Genomic DNA, 20,485 nt, shown 5'->3' on the forward strand with positions numbered 1-20,485 from the left:
TGATAAGGCTGCATTGATGGGCATTTAAATGTAAGTTTTTTTTCCTTAAACTTCCCTCCTAAAAGTTTTTTTCCTTAAAATTCCCTCCTAAACTTGGGGTGCGTGTTATACGCCGATAAATACGGTATATCCTGTCAGGATGCTCCCAGTCCGCATAAATCACCTGCTCCAGTAACGGATGCAAGGGAAAGGCTTGGGAAATTTGCTTATGTCGCAAAGATCCCAGAGTGGAACAAGCGAGTGCAGACTCCTGAACCGGGGGTAACTTAAATGCAATTCGTACCATCTCCATTAGAGATTGGATAAACAATTGTTGGCAATGGGAGGCTGAAATTGGCTCCTCAGAGCCAGAATCCTCCGCCGAGGAAACTTCAGCCTTTCCTACCTCCTGGTCGTTCATGACCACCTCCTCTGGATCCTCTGCCCATTCTGGTTCCAGGTTACCTGGACCCATATGGCTATAAGAATCCTGGGGCTCTAATGACTCACCACTTGGCCCGGGGGAGGGAGATCTATTACTCTTCCTTCCCCCCTGTGTTACAGAGGCAATCATGCCAGCTATCTTGCCTTCAAGACCCGCTAAGGCAGATGCCAAATCATCCTTTGTAACATAAGCCGAGGCAGGTACATTGGTAGTGGCTACTATGCCTGACAAGTGCAATGGCTCAGCCAGGTCAGAAGCCGCAGGTCCTTCAGAAGAAACGGAGTCTGCATCAGCATGGGGTTGGTCTCCTGTTATTTGTGGAGGGACTCTTACCCCTGTGCTTGCCTTGTTCCCTGCTCCTCGTTTTTTGGAAGACATTGCTTACACACGAGGAAACTAAACAGGAGTACTCCCCACAAACTATAACTAGTTTAAACCTGTCACCGCTGTGTCCAAGACCACCAGGCTCACGTGCCCACCATTCGCTCTGCCCCCTCCACGCGCACGCCAGAGCTCCCTGCTGTAAAAGCACTAGTATGAGAGCGAGCGCACGCATCAGCGATTGGCGACCCGCCTACCGCAAGCGCCGTCCTGACGCGCACCTGTGAAGTGGATATCGGCGGCGCACTCGCACGCTGGTGGCGCGCACGCGGTGAGCACACGGCGCGCACTCGCACGCAAAAAAATGTAAAAAATGCGCGCCAAACCGGCCTCTGTAATCCTAGCACAGTTACACTAGCAGTTTTACAAGGGGAAATACATATATTCACATGTATGTATATATGTATATATATATATATATATAAAAATCCTCAAAAGGGAGTACTCACCATCCCAAGCAGCAGGGCCTGTCTTGCCAGGCCCAATCTTCCCCCATCACGGGGGGGGGGTAGCGCCACTAGGGACCTTCAGGGACCGGGTCCCCCATATTGGGGTCCACACCCCTGGACCTGTAAAGCACCCTTTATGGTTTCCTTGGGCAAGATTGACCAGGAATACCAATTTTAACAAGGGTCCAGCGCCTATAAAAAGACACATTACAAGCAACACATCGTTCTTGAACCGAGGTTCGGGTACCATCCACTTTAGCTTAGTAAGCCATCCAAATGGATCCGATTATAAACATCCTCAGTGGGACATTTTCTTTGAAGAAACTTGAAGAGCTTCAACAGCCATGACCATCACCTTCAAGACACTGGCAAAAAAAACTGAGGCACTTCCTGTGTAGGAGGGGTTATATGGGAGGAACCGTCTTACTATTAGTTGCCAGTGTCCAATCACCTAAAAGGTAAGCGTATAACACACACATAGTCATTATTATGGTGCTCTGTGTCCCGTGATGTACGATAAAGAAAGAGCCTATATCTATCCAAAAGTTCTGAACCACTGGGCAGTGTAGGAAGTCAGTAGTTTGGCCACATCCTCTAAAACAGGAATCTCCAAACTATGGCCCTCCAGCTGGTGCGGAACTTCAAGTCCCATGAGGCATTGTAAACCTCTGACATTAACAGACATGACTAGGCATGATGGGAATTGTAGTTCCTGAACAACTGGAGGGCCGCAGTTTGGAGACCCCTGCTTTAAAACATTCAGTGGAGGGAGACAACCCCATTTTATATAACTTGGCAGAGGTAAGGTGGGAGTGGTGAAAGAGCTTAAGCTGTATAATGCGGTCCTGTGAGATCCACTTTGTCTGGGCAACCTGGAATCTAGGGTTACAGTCTGTGGTGAGGGGAGCATAATATGTGGAGATAAGTTTAGTGGGATCTGGTTGTCTTAACATTTTCTCCGGTGAAGGCACTCTAATAGGATTATCCAGAGAACCAAATTGCACATGGACAGCATGTCTGAGTTGGTAGTAGTAGAATAGGTAAGTGCGTGGTAGGTCAAAGTCTGGGCGCATTTGGTAAACATCACAGCTCTTAATTGTACAACACTGTAAGGCCTCATGCACACAGACATACTTATGCGCACACACACTGTGCATTTAAGGACACGCACCCGCACAGATGTCAAGCTGGGACCAGCAGCTGTTGCATTCCAATAGACATGAACGGGATTACCTGCACACAAATGCATGAAACACCTGTGCATCTTTTGAAGGCAAAGATGTACGCATAACTATACCCATGTAAATGAGGCCTAAAACGGCTTCCCTCCTGTAAATCTGCCAAAACGAGTCATGGGTGGTCCTGGTGACACCACCAATCTCCATAACTTCAACAGAGAAATCATAGGAGCTGGGCAGAAATGTTGGCAGAACATTCATTCAATAGCTGGCAGCAGAGATATGTCCATACATGCTGTTTAGTGTGGATGGGGGAATCTATGGGATTTCTCGCATTCATAAATTCTTTATGCATATGGCAAGTTTTAGTCTAGACCAAACGAACAACTACCACTTTACTTCTGGCATCAGAATGAGCCAGAATGAAGGTGTAAACATAACTAGAATTCTTCATGCTGTCTTATGCCCAGCAGAGCACAACCCAAGATCAGCGTGTACAAGGCACAGGCCAAGGGTAGATATATTCTTTGGCAGCCGCTGTACAGAACATCGGCTCCTTGTATTCATTACAGTGCCAGAACAATAGAACAGCTAATAGAGGGAAATTACCCATCAATCAAGTAGAGTCACAATCAGAGTCAAATAAAGATAGAAATCCCACAGGGGACTCAATTTGACAAAAGAACAATCAGTAACATTTAATTATTCATTAAAGCTTTGTGATAACCTGAATTACAAGATCAAATGGCAACGTCAGTGCTACATATACCAGGGATCTGCCCATATTAGAGACAGAAAAAAAAATTGTGTGTACCAATCAGCCATAACATTATGACCACTGAAAGGTGAAAAACCCTGATTATCTCATTACAATGGAACCCAAAAGTGGGTGGAATAAATTAATCTGCAGGTGAACATGTTGTCCCTGAAGTCGATGTGTTGAAAGCAGAAAAAAATTGGCAAGTGTAAGGATTTGCTTGACTTTGACAAGGACCAAATTGTAATGGCGTGATGACTGGGTAAAAGGATCTCCAAGGACCAAATAAAAGTGGTCCAAGGAAGGAAAACCGGCAACAGGAACAACGGAGACCAAGGCTCATTGATGCACGTGGGGAGGGAAGGCTGGTCTGTCTAGTCCAATCCAACGGAAGAGCTTTTGTAGGTCAAATTGCTGAACAAGTTAATGCTGGTTCTGATAGAAAGGTGTCAGAACACACAGTGCATCCCAGTTTGTTGTGTATGGGGCCACGTAGCCGCAGACCAGTCAGGGTGCCCAAGCTGACCCATGTCCACAGCCACAAAGGCCTACAATGGGAACGTGAGCATCAGAACTGAAACATGGGGCAATGGAAGAAGGCATCTTTAAGGTGTTGACTTGGCCTCCAAACTCTCCAGATCTTAATCCAAACATCTGTAGGATGTGCTGGAAAAAACAAATCCAGTTCATTAGGCCCCCACCTCACAACAGTACTTAAAAGACTGGCTACTGACGGCTTGGTGCATACCTTTGGAGGTCTAGTGGAGTCCATGCCTCGATGGGCAAATGGGAGACCTACTCACTATTAGGTGGGTAGTTATAAAGTTATAGTGTGTAATATATATATATATATATATATATATATATATATATATATATATATATTTTTTTTTTATTATTATTATACACACACCATGATTTACAGGAAGTAATATCCGTGCTGTGTAAAATAATTTCTAGTACGGCTACACACACTAAAAAGCAGTGAAAATATATACAATAGTGAAGTGCCTCAAAAAGCATAAAAAGCGATCATAAATGAGTAATGCAATAAAGTCCAAATATTGAAGTTGAAATTCCAAATTTGATGTCCAATATAGTGACATATCAAACAATAACACCAGTGTTGATGCAGCAATTCTTCATAGAAGTCCTTCAGTGATCTCCCACCACCAAGTGAATTTCAAACTCAAAGTGAGCAGCTGTCATCACAGCAGCAAAAACGCCCAAAACAGCATGTTGATCCAGCAAGAAACATAACAGCATAGGGACGCCAAGGACCTCTCCTTTTTAAGGCCTCTAACTGCAGATGAATGAAGCTCACCAAGAGCCACAGAGAAAGTTCCAACAGAGTAGTATTTATTGTTAAAAACATGCATACAGAAGATAAAGGACAGTGAATCAAATAAACTCACATCTGAAAGCCACTGTCGACCCAAAATCAAGCAGCAGCGGAGATTTTGGTGCCGACGGCATGCAGCTGCTCGATTCTGTGTCACAGCGGCTTTTACTGGTGTTATTGTTTGATGTTTGTCACTAAATTGGACATCACATTGCAATTACAACTTCAATATTTGGACTTTATTGCATTACTCATTACTTTACTTTATTGCATACTCATACTCTATGTACTTTGCTTTTTATGGCACTTCACTATTTATTTATACATGCCATGATTTGCCCAACTTGCTCCCTGTTGACTGAAGAGCTCAGAGGTGTGTCAGACCTCTGCAGAGATACCATTGCTTTTCCATCAAGAGCACGGGTCACACTGTGCAGCATGATAGCAGGGTACATTTTCATTACTACATTAGTGTAAGGATCTACTTTGAAGAAAGCTTTGAAGGACTTAATTCACTGATCGAGGTGTGTTTTAGGGCTTTTGGCTACCAGCCAACTCTTGTCAACGAAGAGGTAAAAATGTGCACGTTGGGGTATTACAGCACAACAGGTTAATGAAGATTTTGTTGCAAAGCTCTAACTGCTCTCTCAAATGGACCAAAAAAGACGCACAGGACCCCTGGACAAATTTGCACCGGAGCCGCAGTGGAGATGTGTGAACCAGCTCCATAGAGAGCCAGTCACAATCTACTGCTATTGCAAATTGGATGCAAGAACCCACATCCAATTCGCTCTAGTGTGAACCCAGCCTTAGGCCAACCACACATGGCTCAATTTTCTGTCATTCAGTTTGCGGACTGAATGAGAGAAAATTGTATTATATTTTGATTTAGATTTTGTGGACATTTTGTAAGTTATGTTGTGTCTATGTGCAAAAGTAATGATTTTAGAGTATTTTTATTGAAAATATTGGTGTGATAAACATGCAACTATCACATAGCCTACAAAATCAGTAGCATCCTTTTTTTTTTTCCTACCAGTCTTGTGATTCCAGAAAATGTATAGATTCAGGGGTCTTTTACAAACACTGAAAGCTGTAAGTGAAAAAAAAAATGAAACATTGCAAAAAAAATAAAATATCTGGCAACCTGAGGTTAAAATTGGAGCGCAGGGCCTGGCAGTGAAAGGCTTTAACTGCTTGCTGTCCACAAAAAAAAGGGTTTAGTTGCATACTATATTCACTTTATACAATCCCCAGGCTTCAGGTTTCACCAAGGGATATTACAGACCTGCATTCAGTGCAAACATTCCCCATGCTCCAGGCAGAAATGATTAAAGCGAAACTTCACCCAGAAGGTGAAGGTACCTGCTCCCACTTCCGGTCAGATCGCCGTTGCAACATTCAGCCCCTCCTCCTTCTCCCCGCTGCCTTTTGGGACACATCACAGGTCCCAGAAGACTACAGGACCATTCACAATTCACGCATGCAATTTACCTGTTTCCCTTACCTAAGATGCCAACACCTGCACCCAAAGCCAATTGAAGAATCGTCTTGGGTGAGAACATCACTGGATCCCTAGACAGGTAAGTGCCCTAATATTAAAAGTCAGAAGCTACGGTATTTGTAGCTGCCAACTTCGATTATTTAGGGGAGACTGGAGCTCCTCTTTAAAGGAACATTGTTGGGATGAGTTTACTCCTTACAGCAGATTCCTCACCTCTTCCACCTCCAGGTCAATGCACCAGATGACAAGATAATTGGCTGTCTCTTCACACACCAAGTGGGAATTATCAGATAAGTATTTCTGGCTGTCATCCCAGCGACGCAGCATTCCTATTAGGCCAAAATAGAGAATATAAATTGAGCAAAATACAACAGTACCACCCACAGCATCCTTCACAGCCAATGTGCTCATTTTATCGTGTGCCCCTAGAAACTAGCATAAGTTATGAGTATGAGGGACACAAACATTATTCTGGACCAAAATTTGTTATTTTTCAGTATAAAACAGATTGAATTAATAAAACAAGATTTGAAAAATTCCAAAAGATGTCATGTGGTGTTTGGTGTCCCAGTCAACCTGTTGGGAGCCTCAGCTCAACTGGGTTGACAAACTAGGCATGTAGAAGATGAACCTCTCCACTGCTACAAGCCCTGAACACAAGACAAGAGGGTATTCCTACTTACCAAAATGTTTTAACTGCTTAACATTCTTTTCCACAAAGGTTTTGTGTTTTTGCTCCTTCTCTTCTTCTGACACTTCGTTATTTTCTGGTTTTACATTAAACACGCTCTGGAGAAAGAGAAAATAGGATTTTTATAAAAAGCTTACTTGTAAAATCCTTTTCTTTTGAGGTACATTATGGGACAAAGAGCCTCAGTAATTACTGATGGGTTATATAGGATATCACTAGGTGATTGGACACTGGCACACCTTAGACAGGAAGTTCAATCCCCTTTATAACCCCTCCCCTTACTGGGAGTACCTCAATTTTGTAGTAAAGCAATATAAGTGTATTAGAGGAGGGGAGGGACCTCTGTGTCCCGTGATGTACCTCAAAAGAAAAGGATTTTACAGGTAAGCTGTTGTAAAAATCCTATTTTCTGTCTCGTACATCACGGGACACAGAGCCACAGTAATTACTGATGGGATGTCCCAGAGCAATGCTATCTGAGGGGAGGGGGACAACAACAAAGTAGGGTGTAATCAGACCTGAGGACCTTGTACCGCTGCCTGCAGCACACTGCGCCCAAAGGCGATATCCTCATGCCTTCTCACATCCACCTGATAAAATCTGGTGAATGTATGGACTGAAGACCAGGTTGCGGCCTTGCAGATTTGAGCCATGGAGGCCTGGTGATGCACTGCCCATGAAGCACTAATAGCCCTTGTGGAGCGCACCTTGATTTGAAAAGGCAAAACTTTCTGCTTCAAACCATAAGCTTGAACAATAACTTGTCAAATCCATTTAGCAATGGTAGATTTCGACGTTACCTGTCCTCTATTAGGACCTTCTGGCAAGACAAACAAAACATCCGTTTTGCGAATCTGAGCAGTCGCTTCCAGATAGCCTTTGACCGCTCTCACTACATCCAAAGAATGTAGTGACCTTTCTTTCGTAGAACAGGGATCTGGAAAAAAGGAAGACAGAATAATATCTTGGTTTAGATGAAAACCTGAAACCACCTTTGGTAGAAAGCTATGAAGAGGACGCAATACCACTCTATCCTTGTGCATGATTAAATATGGCTCTTTACAGGAAAGAGCTGTTAATTCTGATACTCTTCTAGCAGAAGAAATGGCTACCAGAAAAATTAGCTTCCTTGTCAACAGGACCAAGGGAATTTGACGTATCGGTTCAAAAGGCTGTTTCTGTAAGGCTGACAGAACCAAATTCAAGTCCCAGGGGTTTAGGGGCAACTTAACCGGAGGATTAAGGCACGTTACCCCCTGTATAAAGCTTCGGACCAAAGAATGAGAAGCAAGCGGATGTTGAAACAATACGGACAAGGCAGAGACCTGGCCCTTGATGGTACTCAAGGCCAGCTTCATCTCTAACCCCATTTGCAGAAAGTCAAGGATTGTATCTATGACATATTTTCTGGGATGCCAATCCCTGGATTCACACCAGGAGACATATGCTTTCCAGACTCTATGATAAATTACTCTGGAAGCTGGCTTCCTTGCATTAATCAAGGTAGAAATCACAGGGCCCGAAAGCCCACGACTCTTCAGAATGTGGGTTTCAATAGCCAAACCGTTAAATTTAGCGTTTGTAAGGCAGGATGGAACACTGGTTTACTTCTTTACTTTTAGGATCTGGTTTACTTCTCCCTGAGCTGCACGACTCCTGGTGCCTCCTTGGTGATTGATATAAGCCACTGCTGTGGCATTGTCTTACTGGATCCTGACAGGGCAACCCTGTAACCTGAGCGTCCAGGCCTTTAGGGCTAGATACGCCGCACGGATCTCCAGAATGGGTAAGGTCCTCTCGGTCTTGGACCATCTCCCTTGGACAGTTCCAGAACTGCTCCCCAACTCGAAAGACTGGCATCCGTTCTTACCACTCTCCAGGTAACTGGTAAAAAGGATTTCCCTTTTCGCAGATTCTCTGGTATCAACTACTAACTGAGGCTCTGATGCACTGTAGGAGACAGACGCTTCAGAAGATCTAACGCCTGGACCTTTTTGTTCCAGGCAGACAGGATACAGTTTTGCAGCAGTCTCGAATGAAACTGAGCATAGGGAACTGCTTCGAATGAAGCCACCATCTTCCCTAGCAGCCTCATACAAAGGCGAATAGAAGGACCCTTCTTTGCCCTGACTACCTGAATCAGTTCTTTTATGGCACCGATTTTTGCCTGGGGTAAAAATACTCTTTTCTTGGCTGTATCTATGACCAGACCCAAATACTCTAGTCTTCTTACTGGTTTTAAAGACAACTTCTCCAAGCTGAGGACCCAACCTAGGTATTCCAGGTAGTTGACTGTGGTGACCAAGTTTTGGTCCAAGCGGGCTACTGACCGGTCTATCAAGAGCAGGTCGTCTAGGTACACTATAAGCGTTATACCCTGGGATCTTAATCTCGCCAGAGGAGGAGCCAAGATCTTTGTAAACACCCGAGGTGCAGTAGCTAGCCCGAAAGGTAGAGCTACAAACTGAAAGTGGCGTTTTCTACTTCGAAACGCAGATATTTTTGATGAGCAGGCAAAATAGGTACATGCAGGTACGCATCCTTGATGTCCATGGACGCCAGAAGTTCTCCTCTTTGTAGGATGGAGACTACAGATCGGAATAATTCCATGCGAAAAGACCGTACTTTTAGGAACCGGTTTAGATCTTTGAGATCTAGAATGAGTCTGACATTTCCATTTGGTTTTGGTACCGTGAAAAGGTTTGAATAAAACCCCAATCTCTGCTCTTGCGTGGGTACTACCACGATAACTTTTTGCGACAAAAGTCGCTCCAACACTAGAAAGACAGACTTCTTTTTCTCTGGGTCTTTGGGAACATTTGATCTGAGGAAACGAGGAGAGGGGAATTCTCGGAACTCTAGTTTTTAACCTAGAGTTATTGTGGAGACCACCCATCTGTCCTGAAAATCCTCCTGCCAGACCCTTGAGAACTGTAGCAGTCTTCCCCCCACTCGAACGAGCGGGGACGCCCCTTCATAAAGAGGCTTTAGCGTTCTGTCTTGTAGACTTCCTCCCCCAGGACTTCTTTTGTCCCTGGGGTTGACTCTTAGATTTAATTTTTGAGCCTGATGGAGGAGGCCGTCGCGACTGCCTGGAGGCTGATGCTCCTGGCACTGGGGAAAGAGCCTGTTTAAAAGAGGGACGTTTACTCCTTTTATTAACTGGCAAAAGGATGCTTTTCCCACTAGAGATATTTTGGATATAATTGTCCAAATCCTCCCCGAACAGCTTAGCACCACGAAAGGGAAACCCAGCCAGGAGCTTCTTACATGGTGATTCGGCTGACCATTTTTTCAACCATAAGATTCTACGCATATGCACCAACCCAAGCGTAAGGCGAGATGTCTGGAGGATAGAATCTCCGATTGCGTCAACTGCAAAACACAAAGCAGCTGGTAGGTTGGCCAACCCCCGGGCCTGCTGTTCAGGTAAAACTTTGAGCACCTGTTTAACATGGTCTCTCAAGTATTGACAAACTCCAATTGCTGCTACTGTAGGTTGGGCTACTGAACCTGCCAAGGAGAAAACGTTTAACAGGAATTCCAATTTCTTATCAGTTGGATCCCTAAGCGTCTGAGCGTTGTCAACAGGACAAGTCAGACTTTTATTCACGGAGGATATGGCGGCGTCAATTGCCAGTATACCCCACAACTTTGTAAATTTTTCCTCCATAGGATAAAGTTTTGAAAACGTTTTAGGAGGGAAAACATTTTTATCTGGGTGATCCCACTTAGAATAAATAAGCTTTTCCAGTAAACCATGAACAGGAAAGGCATGTGCAGTTTGAGGAGGCTACAGAGAACCCATACAAAACGAGGGTTCTTCAACTGACTGGTAACTTAAATGTGGAGCGGACCAATCCAGCAAGAATTTGCACCAGCAACTTCTCATCCTGGGAAGCTGAAGAGGGCCCTTCTCCACTTGATTCCTCAGAAGAGGAGTCATCAGTCTCATCCCGATCCTCTGAGGGGGATTCCTCTCCTTTTTCCCCACAGTTCCTCTGTTTGAGGGTCTTGGGTGGTAGACGGGGACCTAGTGCGTTTTCTTCCACTGAGTGAAGATGCGATTAAGGCCACTAGTCTTTCCTCTAATCCATTTAAGGTTGAGGAAAAAACCTCCTGAGTAGTGTATACAGGGGCTGAAATGCCAGAAGCAGTTGCAGCCCCTGACCCCGACGGCTCACCCTGGCCAGCCTCCCCAGGTCCTTCAGGGGTGGAGGGTGCTGCAGAGGGGGGGGTCCTCAGAGCCTGAGGGAGATCCCTTAGAGCCCCTTTTTTTCAGGGTATTTGTACTACTTCTGCCCATAGTGCCAAGCAACAAAGGCAGAGGTACTACCAGAATGCACTGACTGTTGAGCAATGTAGTTCAGTAACTGCCGCTGCTACCAAGGCTCAGTCTGGTGCCTAAATGTTGCCTGGGAATGGCTGTGTCCCCCATGCTCACATGCGGCCGTCTGCTCTATGTCCCTCCATAAGCCGTGTGTACCTGAAAAAGAGTGCACTTTATAGTGCACCCTATAGCTTGTGTAGCCCACGTTGCAGCCGTCTAACCACGCCGACGTCGCGCTAACGCTCCGCCCCCCCTTCTCCACCCACCCCTTCCGCCCCACCTCATCTTTTTCAAAAAAGACCACTTTCCCGCACGAGCCGAGGGGCTCCAATCCCTTCGGAACAAGCATGGAGGGGAGGCTGGGGGCGGAGGAGAGAGGAGGGAAGCCGCCGTAATGGCGGCGCGCGGAGCGGTATATTACCGCTTCCTTGTGCCTTAACCTAAGCCGTGGGGGGAGAATCCCTGAGAGAAAAAAAAAACCCTTCCCACATCCTACCTGGTACATGGCTTGGAGGAGCGTACAGCACGGACACCGAGACAAGACAGAACAGACATGAAAAGGTATGTGCTCTTGATAGCTCTCGGTGGCGAATTTAGGCATAGCATACATTTAATTAAAGGAGAAACCTACTAGAATTAGAAAAATTCTTAAAGGGGTTGTAAAGGTAAAAATTTTTTCACCTTAATGCATTCTATGCATTAAGGTGAAAAAACTTTTGACAATACCGCCGCCCCCAGCCCCCCTGTTTTACTTACCTGACGCCTCGAATCTCCGCTGCTCGTTGTCGTCATCTCCATTGCAGCTCAGCCTGGTCGCTGATTGGCTGCAGTGGATGGATTGAAAGCAGCGCAGCCATTGGCTCGCGCTGCTGTCAATCACATCCGATGACGCGGCGCGCCGGGGGGCGGGCCGAGTGATACAGCAAGCGGCTATAGCCGCCGGCTGTATCACGGGAGCGCGCCCGCAAGCACTCACCACCATGCGAGGGAGCTCGCATTAAGGTGGTTAATGCTTGCGGGGAGGAGCTGAAACAGCCGCCGAGGGACCCCAGAAGACCAGGTTCGGGGCCACTCTGTGCAGAACGAGCTGCACAGTGAAGGTAAGTATAACATGTTTGTTATTTTAAAAAAAAAAAAAATTTACCTTTACAACCCCTTTAAGGAGTCTCCCTTACTTTATGCAGCTGCAGGGTTCTGTGTAACAGACCCAATCTTCACCTCTCACGGTGTGCTCCGTTTAGAAAAAACCTTCAGGGACTGGGACCCTCTTTGTATAGGGGATCCGCAGCTCTAGGCCTGTAAAGCACCCTGCCAGGAATATGGCTGAAAAAAACAAATACTGGATCCCGGTGTCCAGCTCTTTAAAATGAGAAGCGTTACAGGTAAAACCTTGTTTCTTTGGACACAAGGCCTGGGTACCATCCAATTCGGCCTGGAAAAGACACCTCGAATGGATCCGGTTGCATGGCTTGCCCCAGTAAGGATATTCCAGCGGAGCTCAGCACAGCACATCTTTACTCGTGACCAACACCTAAGACACTGGCGAAAAAACGGAGGTACTCCCAGTAAGGGGAGGGGCTATATAGTGGGTTGAACTTCTTGTCTAGGGTGTGCCAGTGTCCAATCACCTAGTGATATCCTATATAACCCATCAGTAATTACTGAGACTCTGTGTCCCATGATGTACGAGAAACAAACAGATGTTTGGAAAGAAAAGCAAAACTGTGGGTTTAAAGTAGGCTGTCCAATGCTGGCCATAGATGGCCAGTTCTTTATCGTTCAGCCAGATATCCCCTGCCGAGACACTGTATTCTGACAGCAGGACCTACAGTCATCCGAATACACTGATTAGCGGCTGCAGCCAAAGCTCGACAAAAATATTTCAGTATTTCCCTTCAACATAAGTCGATCAAACAACTGACTTGTGTTGAAAGGGGATGGCCACGCACGGATTGTAATTGAGCCGGTCCATGCTGAACCAGCCAATTTCCGGTCTATGGCCTGGTAAGTTCACCTTAGTATGAAAATTTACCATGCAAAAGACGGGCCTTGGCATCTTCTCCTGTGTGCTTGTTTTTGGCACTCTTCATTGGCCGACACAGGATGATGTCACTCCTATGTATGTTGGACCGTGTGTACGGGGCACAAGAATAGTCTAAAATGTGAGCCGCCTATGGCCAGCTTAGGTGTCATTGTGATGATTTTTTTTTTTTAAATCAGATAAACCTTTATTGAACAAAGCATAGTTGTCATTACAAAAATCAGATCATATGCACTGCAGTATGACATAATTGCTTTAGATTGAAAACAACACCCCAAACGGAGGTCGCAAACACAGTACTTTTGTAACATGCGATCCGGTTACAGTACATTTGCAAAAGTAGTGCATTCACTACTTGGCAGTGCGATTTTAGCCTATTCAAAATAAATGGGCCAAAATGGTACTGCACTGAACCACATGTGACTCTCACAGGAACGCACAACGTGTTCCTGTGCAATTCATGTGCGGGGCATGGTGTGAACCGGCCCTTAAAAAAAAAGAAAAAAAAAATAAAATCCCTCAGTCCCCAGGAACCAGTGCCCTGTAAAATCTGTGATGCGATACAATACCTTGCTAAAGCCTTCTTTGCTCAGTGTGTCCACGTTCCATGGCAAAGTCTTTTCCTTCTTCTTCAGCTCATCCTCCTTCTTCTGCCACTTCTTCTCCTCTTTCTTCAGCTGCTCCATCTCCTGCTGCAGTTTCTTTGCCTCAGACTTTGCAGATTCTTGGACCTCCATCTCCTTCAGTTTCTTTTGACAATCCAGTAATTTTTTCTTGCATTCATTTGCCCCTTTTGTCAGTTCTTCCTTCTCCTTTTCAAACTGCTCCATTCTTTCCACACGGGCCTAAAAAATATTAGGAACTTTAGTAAAGAACGTGGCCAGCTTGTAGAACCTTTCCAGTCACAATTCATATACTACAATCTTTCCCTCCCCAGGGCATTTATGTAACTTTCCTTTACACCTTCACCATTCAACTGTTCAGCCACCGGATGTAAAGAAAAAATAAATAATTTTTTTTTAAAAAGGGTACGCTTTTGGGATCTGTTACCCCACCAGATCTGTTCTGCTCACACATCAGATGTACATTGTACCAAGTACTGTTATGTGTTCTTTTAGGTCTCACATTGGTTGCATTATTTCTATGTTACCTCTCTGACTCTTCCATACCAATAAACAAACTTGAAAAAGAAAAAAACTAAAACTCTACGTTCAGGTATGGAGGGGCATGTGAAAATGCTGGTGACTGGCTCAGCACTATTATATTAGATCAGGAAAACTCTTCGTCCCTGCGTAAGCTACAGTGCCTTGAAAAAGTATTCATACCCCTTGAAATTTTCCACATTCTGTCATGTTACAACCAAAAATGTAAATGTATTTTATTGGGATTTTGGGTGATAGACCAACAAAAAGTGGCACATAATTGTGAAGTGGAAGGAAATAGACTCTGGTCCGGCCGCACCTAGAGTATGCGGTCCAGTTCTGGGCACCAGTCCTCAGGAAGGATGTACTGGAAATGGAGCGAGTACAAAGAAGGGCAACAAAGCTAATAAAGGGTCTGGAGGATACTAGTTATGAAGAAAGGTTGCGAGCACTGAACTTATTCTCTCTGGAGAAGAGACGCTTGAGAGGGGATATGATTTCAATTTACAAATACCGGACTGGTGACCCTACAATAGGGTTAAAACTTTTTCGCAGAAGAGAGTTTAACAAGACTCGTGGCCACTCATTAAAATTAGAAGAAAAGAGGTTTAACCTTAAACTACGTAGAGGGTTCTTTACTGTAAGAGCGGCAAGGATGTGGAATTCCCTTCCACAGGCGGTGGTCTCAGCGGGGAGCATTGATAGCTTCAAGAAACTATTAGATAAGCACCTGAATGACCGCAACATACAGGGATATACAATGTAATACTGACACATATTCACACACATAGGTTGGACTTGATGGACTTGTGTCTTTTTTCAACCTCACCTACTATGTAACTATGTAATTGATAAATGGTTTGCAACATTTTTTAGAAATAAATATCTGAAAAGTGTGGCGTGCATTTTCATTCAGCCCCCTTTACTCTGATACCCCATAACTAAAATCTAATAAATCCAATTGCCGTCAGAAGTCACCTCATTAGTAAATAGAGTCCACCTGTGTGCAATTTAAACTCAGTATAAATAAAGCTGTTCTGTGAAGCCCTCAGAGGTTTGTAAAAGAACTTTAGTGAACAAACAGCATCATGAAGGCCAACAAACACACCAGACAGGTCAGGGATAAAGATGTGGAGAAGTTTAAAGCAGGGTTAGGTTATAAAACAAATATCCCAAGCTTTGAACATCTCACAAAATTCAATCAGTCACTTGAAAATGAAAATTTTGAGTATGGCACAACTGCAAACCTACCAAGACATGGCCGTCCACCTAAACTGACAGGCCGGGCAAGGAGAGCATTCATCAGAGAAGCAGCCCAGAGGCCCATGGTAACTCTGGAGGAGCTGCAGAGATCCACAGCTCAGGTGGGAGAATCTGTCCACAGGACAACTATTAGTCGTGCTCTCCAAATCTGGCCTTTATGGAAGAGTGGTAAGAAGAAAGTCATTCTTAAAAGAAAGCCATAAAAAAGTCCTGTTTGCAGTTTGCGAGAAGCCATGTGGGGGACACAGCAAACATGTGGAAGAAGATACTCTGGCCAGATGAGACCAAAATTTAACTTTTTGGCCTAAAAGCAAAACACAATGTGTGGCAGAAAACTAACACTGCACATCACCCTGAACACACCACCCCCACCGTGAAACATGGTGGTGGCAACATCATGTTGTGTGAATGCTTTTCTTCAGTAGGGATAGAGAAGCTGGTCAGAGTTGATGAGAAGATGGATGTAGACAAATACAGGGCAATCTTATGCAGTGTACACACGGGCGGACTTTTCGACCGAACGGATTTTCGGTCGAAAATCAGACGGACTTTAGATTTGGAACATGTTTCAAATCTTTCCAACGGACTCCAGTTCGGTCGAAAAATCCACTTGTCTGAATGCTAGTCCGGACGAACGAAAACCAACGCTAGGGCAGCTATTGGCTATCAACTTCCTTATTTTAGTCCGGTCGTACGTCAACACGTACGAATCCGTCGGACTTTGGTGTGATCGTGTGTAGGCAAGTCTGTTCATTCGAAAGTCCGTCGGAAGTCCATCAAAAGTCCGTCAATGTCCATCGGAAAGACAGTCGGACCTTTGATGGCGAAAAGTCCGCCCGTGTGTACACGGCATTAGAAGAAAACCTGTTAGAGTCTGCAAAAGACTTGAGACTGGGGCGGAGGTTGACCTTCCAGCAGGACAAAGACCCTAAACATACAGCCAGAGCTACAATGGAATGGTTTAGATCAGTGGTTCTCAACTCCAGTCCTCAGGACCCACCAACAGGCCAGATTTTAAGTATTACCTTGGGGAGATGCAGACTAGAATACTGCTATCACCGAGCAGCAAATTATATCACCTGTGATGTATTTCAGTTATCTTGCAAACCTGGCCCGTTAGTGGGTCCTGAGGACAGGAGTTGAGAACCACTGGTTTAGATCAAAGCATATTCATGTGTTAGAATGGCCCAAAGTCCAGACCTAAATCCAATTGAGAATCTGTGGCAAGACTTAAAAATTGCTGTTCACAGATGCTCTTCATCCAATCAGACAGAGCTTGAGCTATTTTGCAAAAAAGAATGGGCAAAATTGTCACTCAAGATATGCAAAGCTGGAAGAGACATCCCCAAAAAAGACTTGCAACTGTAATTGCAGCGAAAGGTGGTTCAACGAAGTATTGACTCTACAAAGGTGGTTCTACAAATGCACGCCACACTTTTCACATAATTTTTTTTTTTTTATTTAAATTGGAAAACCATTTATCATTTTCCTTCCACTTCACAAATATGTGCCACTTTGTATTGGTCTTTCACATAAAATACATTTTATGTTTTTGGTTGTAACATGACAAAATGTGGAAAATTTCAAGGGGTAGGAATACTTTAAGGTACTGTATGACTTATGAGTTGGAGCCTTCTCAGGACTATAAAAGGCGAGGGGGCATTAGAGTGAACCTTTGGAACATTCATTTTTCAACGCAGTCAATTTTTTCTTCAGTCATATAGAAAGTTTACAATGTACAATTGCACATAACAGTTCCACTTTAAATTCTGCAAAACAAAACGTTTTCTCTCACCTGGTGGCGCCACCTGAACAAGCTAGCTGTATCAATGTTGGGATGGGTGTCGTCTTCATCGTCGGACACTTCAATGTGATCCCAAACGCTGTAGTCAACCATTGTGCAAGTATGTGAGGTAACTGCAGAGACAGGAAAACAATGACTATACAATGGATCGCAGGAAGCTACGAACATAAAATAAATACAGAAGACCAAAAGGGTGGGCTTTTCAACACAGAGGCTGCAATTGCTGACCCCCTTCTAAATTATATAAAGACTTACAAAACTGAAATTGATTATTAGGAACTGAGGCAGAACCTTTTTTAGTATCCTCATAGGAACCCCTGGTGACTGGGCCCCCCCCAGGCAGCCGCCCATTCTGCCTTTAGGACCCCCCACTGATCTGAATCTTACAAAAAGGTCTTGTTCACACCATCTGGTGAGTGTTACGCTCCCTAAAACATGTGCACTAGGGCGATGTGATAGGCTCCATTCCCACCATGCAGGTGCGAAGAAGCGTGCACATTTTCCACACGTTGCATGTAGGGCAGCCCATTCATTTCAGTGGATCCTCTCCCTGCACCTGCTGCCACATTTTAACCCCTTCAATACTGGCTTCCTGCCCAGGCCAATTTTCAGCGCTGTTGCACTTTGAATGACAAATGTGCAGTCATGCAACACTGTACCCATTTTTATCTTTTTTTTGACAAATAGAGCTTTCTTTTGGTGGTATTTAAAGCGGAGTTCCACACAAAAATGGAACTTCCGCTTTTCGGAACCCTCCCCCCCTCTGTTGTCACATTTGGCACCTTTCAGGGGGGAGGGGGGTGCAGGGAGTCTAGGCCTCTTCCTGTCCCTCCGCGCTGTCTCCTGGGAAACACACAGGTCCCAGGAGATAGCAGGGACCAGTTACGACGCGCAGCGCGACTCACGCATGCGCAGTAGGGAACCGGGAAGAGAAGCCGCAACGCTTCACTTCCTGATTCCCTCACCCAGGATGGTGGCGGCAGCTGCCTAGAGTCGAGCGATTTATCGGCGTCGGCTGCCGACATCGCTGGACCCTGGGACAGGTAAGTGGCCATGTATTAAAAGTCAGCAGCTGCAGTATTTGTAGCTGGTGGCTTTTAATATTTTTTTTTGGGTGGACTCCCTCTTTAATCACCACTGTTTTTTTATTTTTTTGCTAAAGAAACGAAGAAAGACCCAAAAATTAAAAAAAAAAAAAAAAAAAACACAAACAAAACTTTCTTCTGTTATAAAATTTTGCAAATACAGTAGTTTTTCTCCATCACTGATGTGTGCTAATGAGCCTGCACTGTTGGGCACTGACAGGTTGCACTGATGATCAGTGCCCTGATTAGCAATTTAAATGTGCCCTGTCAGAATTGCCAGTTACCGGCTCTCCTTTCCTCATGCTATGACAGCACTGAGGAAAGGAATGACGATAACCAGCAAGTTTTTTTTTTTACATGTGATCAGTTGGGGGGGGGGGGGGGGGGGGGGCGGGTTCGTGCGTGGTTCTGGGAGGATGAAAAAACTTCAAGGTCAGGCAGACGGACTTGCAGTTTGCACTGATCAGCACACTAGTAGTTCGTTCATTCTTCCCCCAGCTTTGTAACAGAAAGCTCGTACAGAGGTATGGGCACAATACTGAAAGAATCCGACAATGGACCCGTGATCTGCTGATTGCAGGTGCAACGGGCTCCTGTAAAAAAAACAATATGATAAAAGGCACAATTTTTTATCTGCAAAATCATGTGCATGCATTAGGGCGGTTTAACAGTTTAAAAAAAAACAATTAGACCCCTTTCACACTGGGGTGCTTTGCAGGCACTAAAAATAGCGCCTGCAAAGCGCCCTGAAAGAGCCGCTCCTGTCTCTTCAGTGTGAAAGCCCTGAGGGAGCGGTGCGCTGGCAGGATGGTAAAAAACAAGTCCTGCTAGCAGCATCTTTTGAGCGGTGTGTATACCACTCCTGCCCAATGAAATCAATGGGCAGCACGGCTATACCGCCGGCAAAGCCCTGCTGCAGAAGGGCTTTGCGGGTGGTTTTAACCGTTTTTACGCCACTAGCGGTTAAACGCGCCCCGCTAGCAGCCGAATACCCCCACAAATACGACGGTAAAGCTCCGCTAAAAATAGCGGCACTTTACCGCTGCCGACGCCCCAGTGTGAAAGGGGCCTTATACACCCTGCATGCCGGGAATGTAACTGTCACATTGGTTGTGCTCTCGAACAAACTGTCAATCCATCAAATGGCCGGTGTCATAACTGAACAGGACCGTGGCAGTTAGAGCTGCACAGTTAATCGTCGAGAATCGTTATCGCGATCTTGACTAAAGTGTTTCACATTTTTTTTTTTTTTTATGCAAGGATTTCTCTCTGCTCTTCTGAAGCCACAGCCCTCAAAAGAAAGGAAGAGAAAAACTGGGCAGTCTGCCAAGAATCAAAACATTCTTTATCAGTTGAACTTAAGTATAAACATAGTAACAATTTGAAAATGAAATAGACAGTGTTTAAGTGGTTAAACTTTTTTCACTTTTTCACACAAAGGCCCAGTTCACACTGAAGCGCTGTGATTTTGTTCCGTTTTTTGTCCTTTGTGAAGTGCAAATTTACCACGATTTTACTGCGCATTTCAGGAGATGGACATGGCTGCGATTGATATTCTAGCCAATGGAATCATAATGTTAAAAATAAAAAAAAAATTTAAAAAAGGTGTTAACTTCCTGTGTACTTCCTGGTTTTTATGGAGAGTAGTGTGGTGGAATTCGCACATATGTGAACCATCAGTGCGATTCAAGAACGATTTACATTGATGTCTATGGAGACTAAATTTGCAACGCAGTAAACTCGCACAAGACCCTTTTTTTTAATCGCATCGCATTCGTAGAGGAATCGCAAAGCATGTATATAAATGACCGTCATTGAAAACAATGACTTTATGGATGACATGCGAATTTAGAATGTTTTTGATGCATCACATTCGTCATCAACTCGCATCAGTGTGTACCGGGCCTAAACCTTTTTTCGACATTTGTTGGTTAAGTTAAAATCATTTTTTTTTTTTACTAGAAAATTACTTAGAACCTCAAAACATTATATATATATATTTTTAGTAGACACCCTAGAGAATAAAATGGTGGTTGTTGCAATATTTTATGTCACACTGTATTTGCGCAGCGGTATTTCAAATGCAATTTAACC

The 20,485-nt window shown here is 44.6% G+C and overlaps 1 protein-coding gene across 1 annotated transcript in view; it reads right to left on the bottom strand.

The window, feature by feature from the left end:
* Nucleotides 1–20,485, bottom strand: part of CDC37 (cell division cycle 37, HSP90 cochaperone) — a 44,620-nt gene that overhangs the window by 19,894 nt on the left and 4,241 nt on the right. The window contains exons 2-5 of the mRNA XM_073622563.1: nucleotides 17,298–17,419; nucleotides 13,667–13,942; nucleotides 6,719–6,824; nucleotides 6,249–6,364 (exon numbers count right to left, since the gene is read on the bottom strand). Of these exons, the coding sequence (XP_073478664.1) occupies nucleotides 6,249–6,364; nucleotides 6,719–6,824; nucleotides 13,667–13,942; nucleotides 17,298–17,399 (600 nt within the window). The 5' untranslated portion in view covers nucleotides 17,400–17,419. The remainder of the gene's footprint in view (nucleotides 1–6,248; nucleotides 6,365–6,718; nucleotides 6,825–13,666; nucleotides 13,943–17,297; nucleotides 17,420–20,485) is intronic.

This window comes from Aquarana catesbeiana, linkage group LG03 (genome assembly GCF_042186555.1).
Source record: "Aquarana catesbeiana isolate 2022-GZ linkage group LG03, ASM4218655v1, whole genome shotgun sequence".
NCBI lineage: Eukaryota > Metazoa > Chordata > Amphibia > Anura > Ranidae > Aquarana > Aquarana catesbeiana.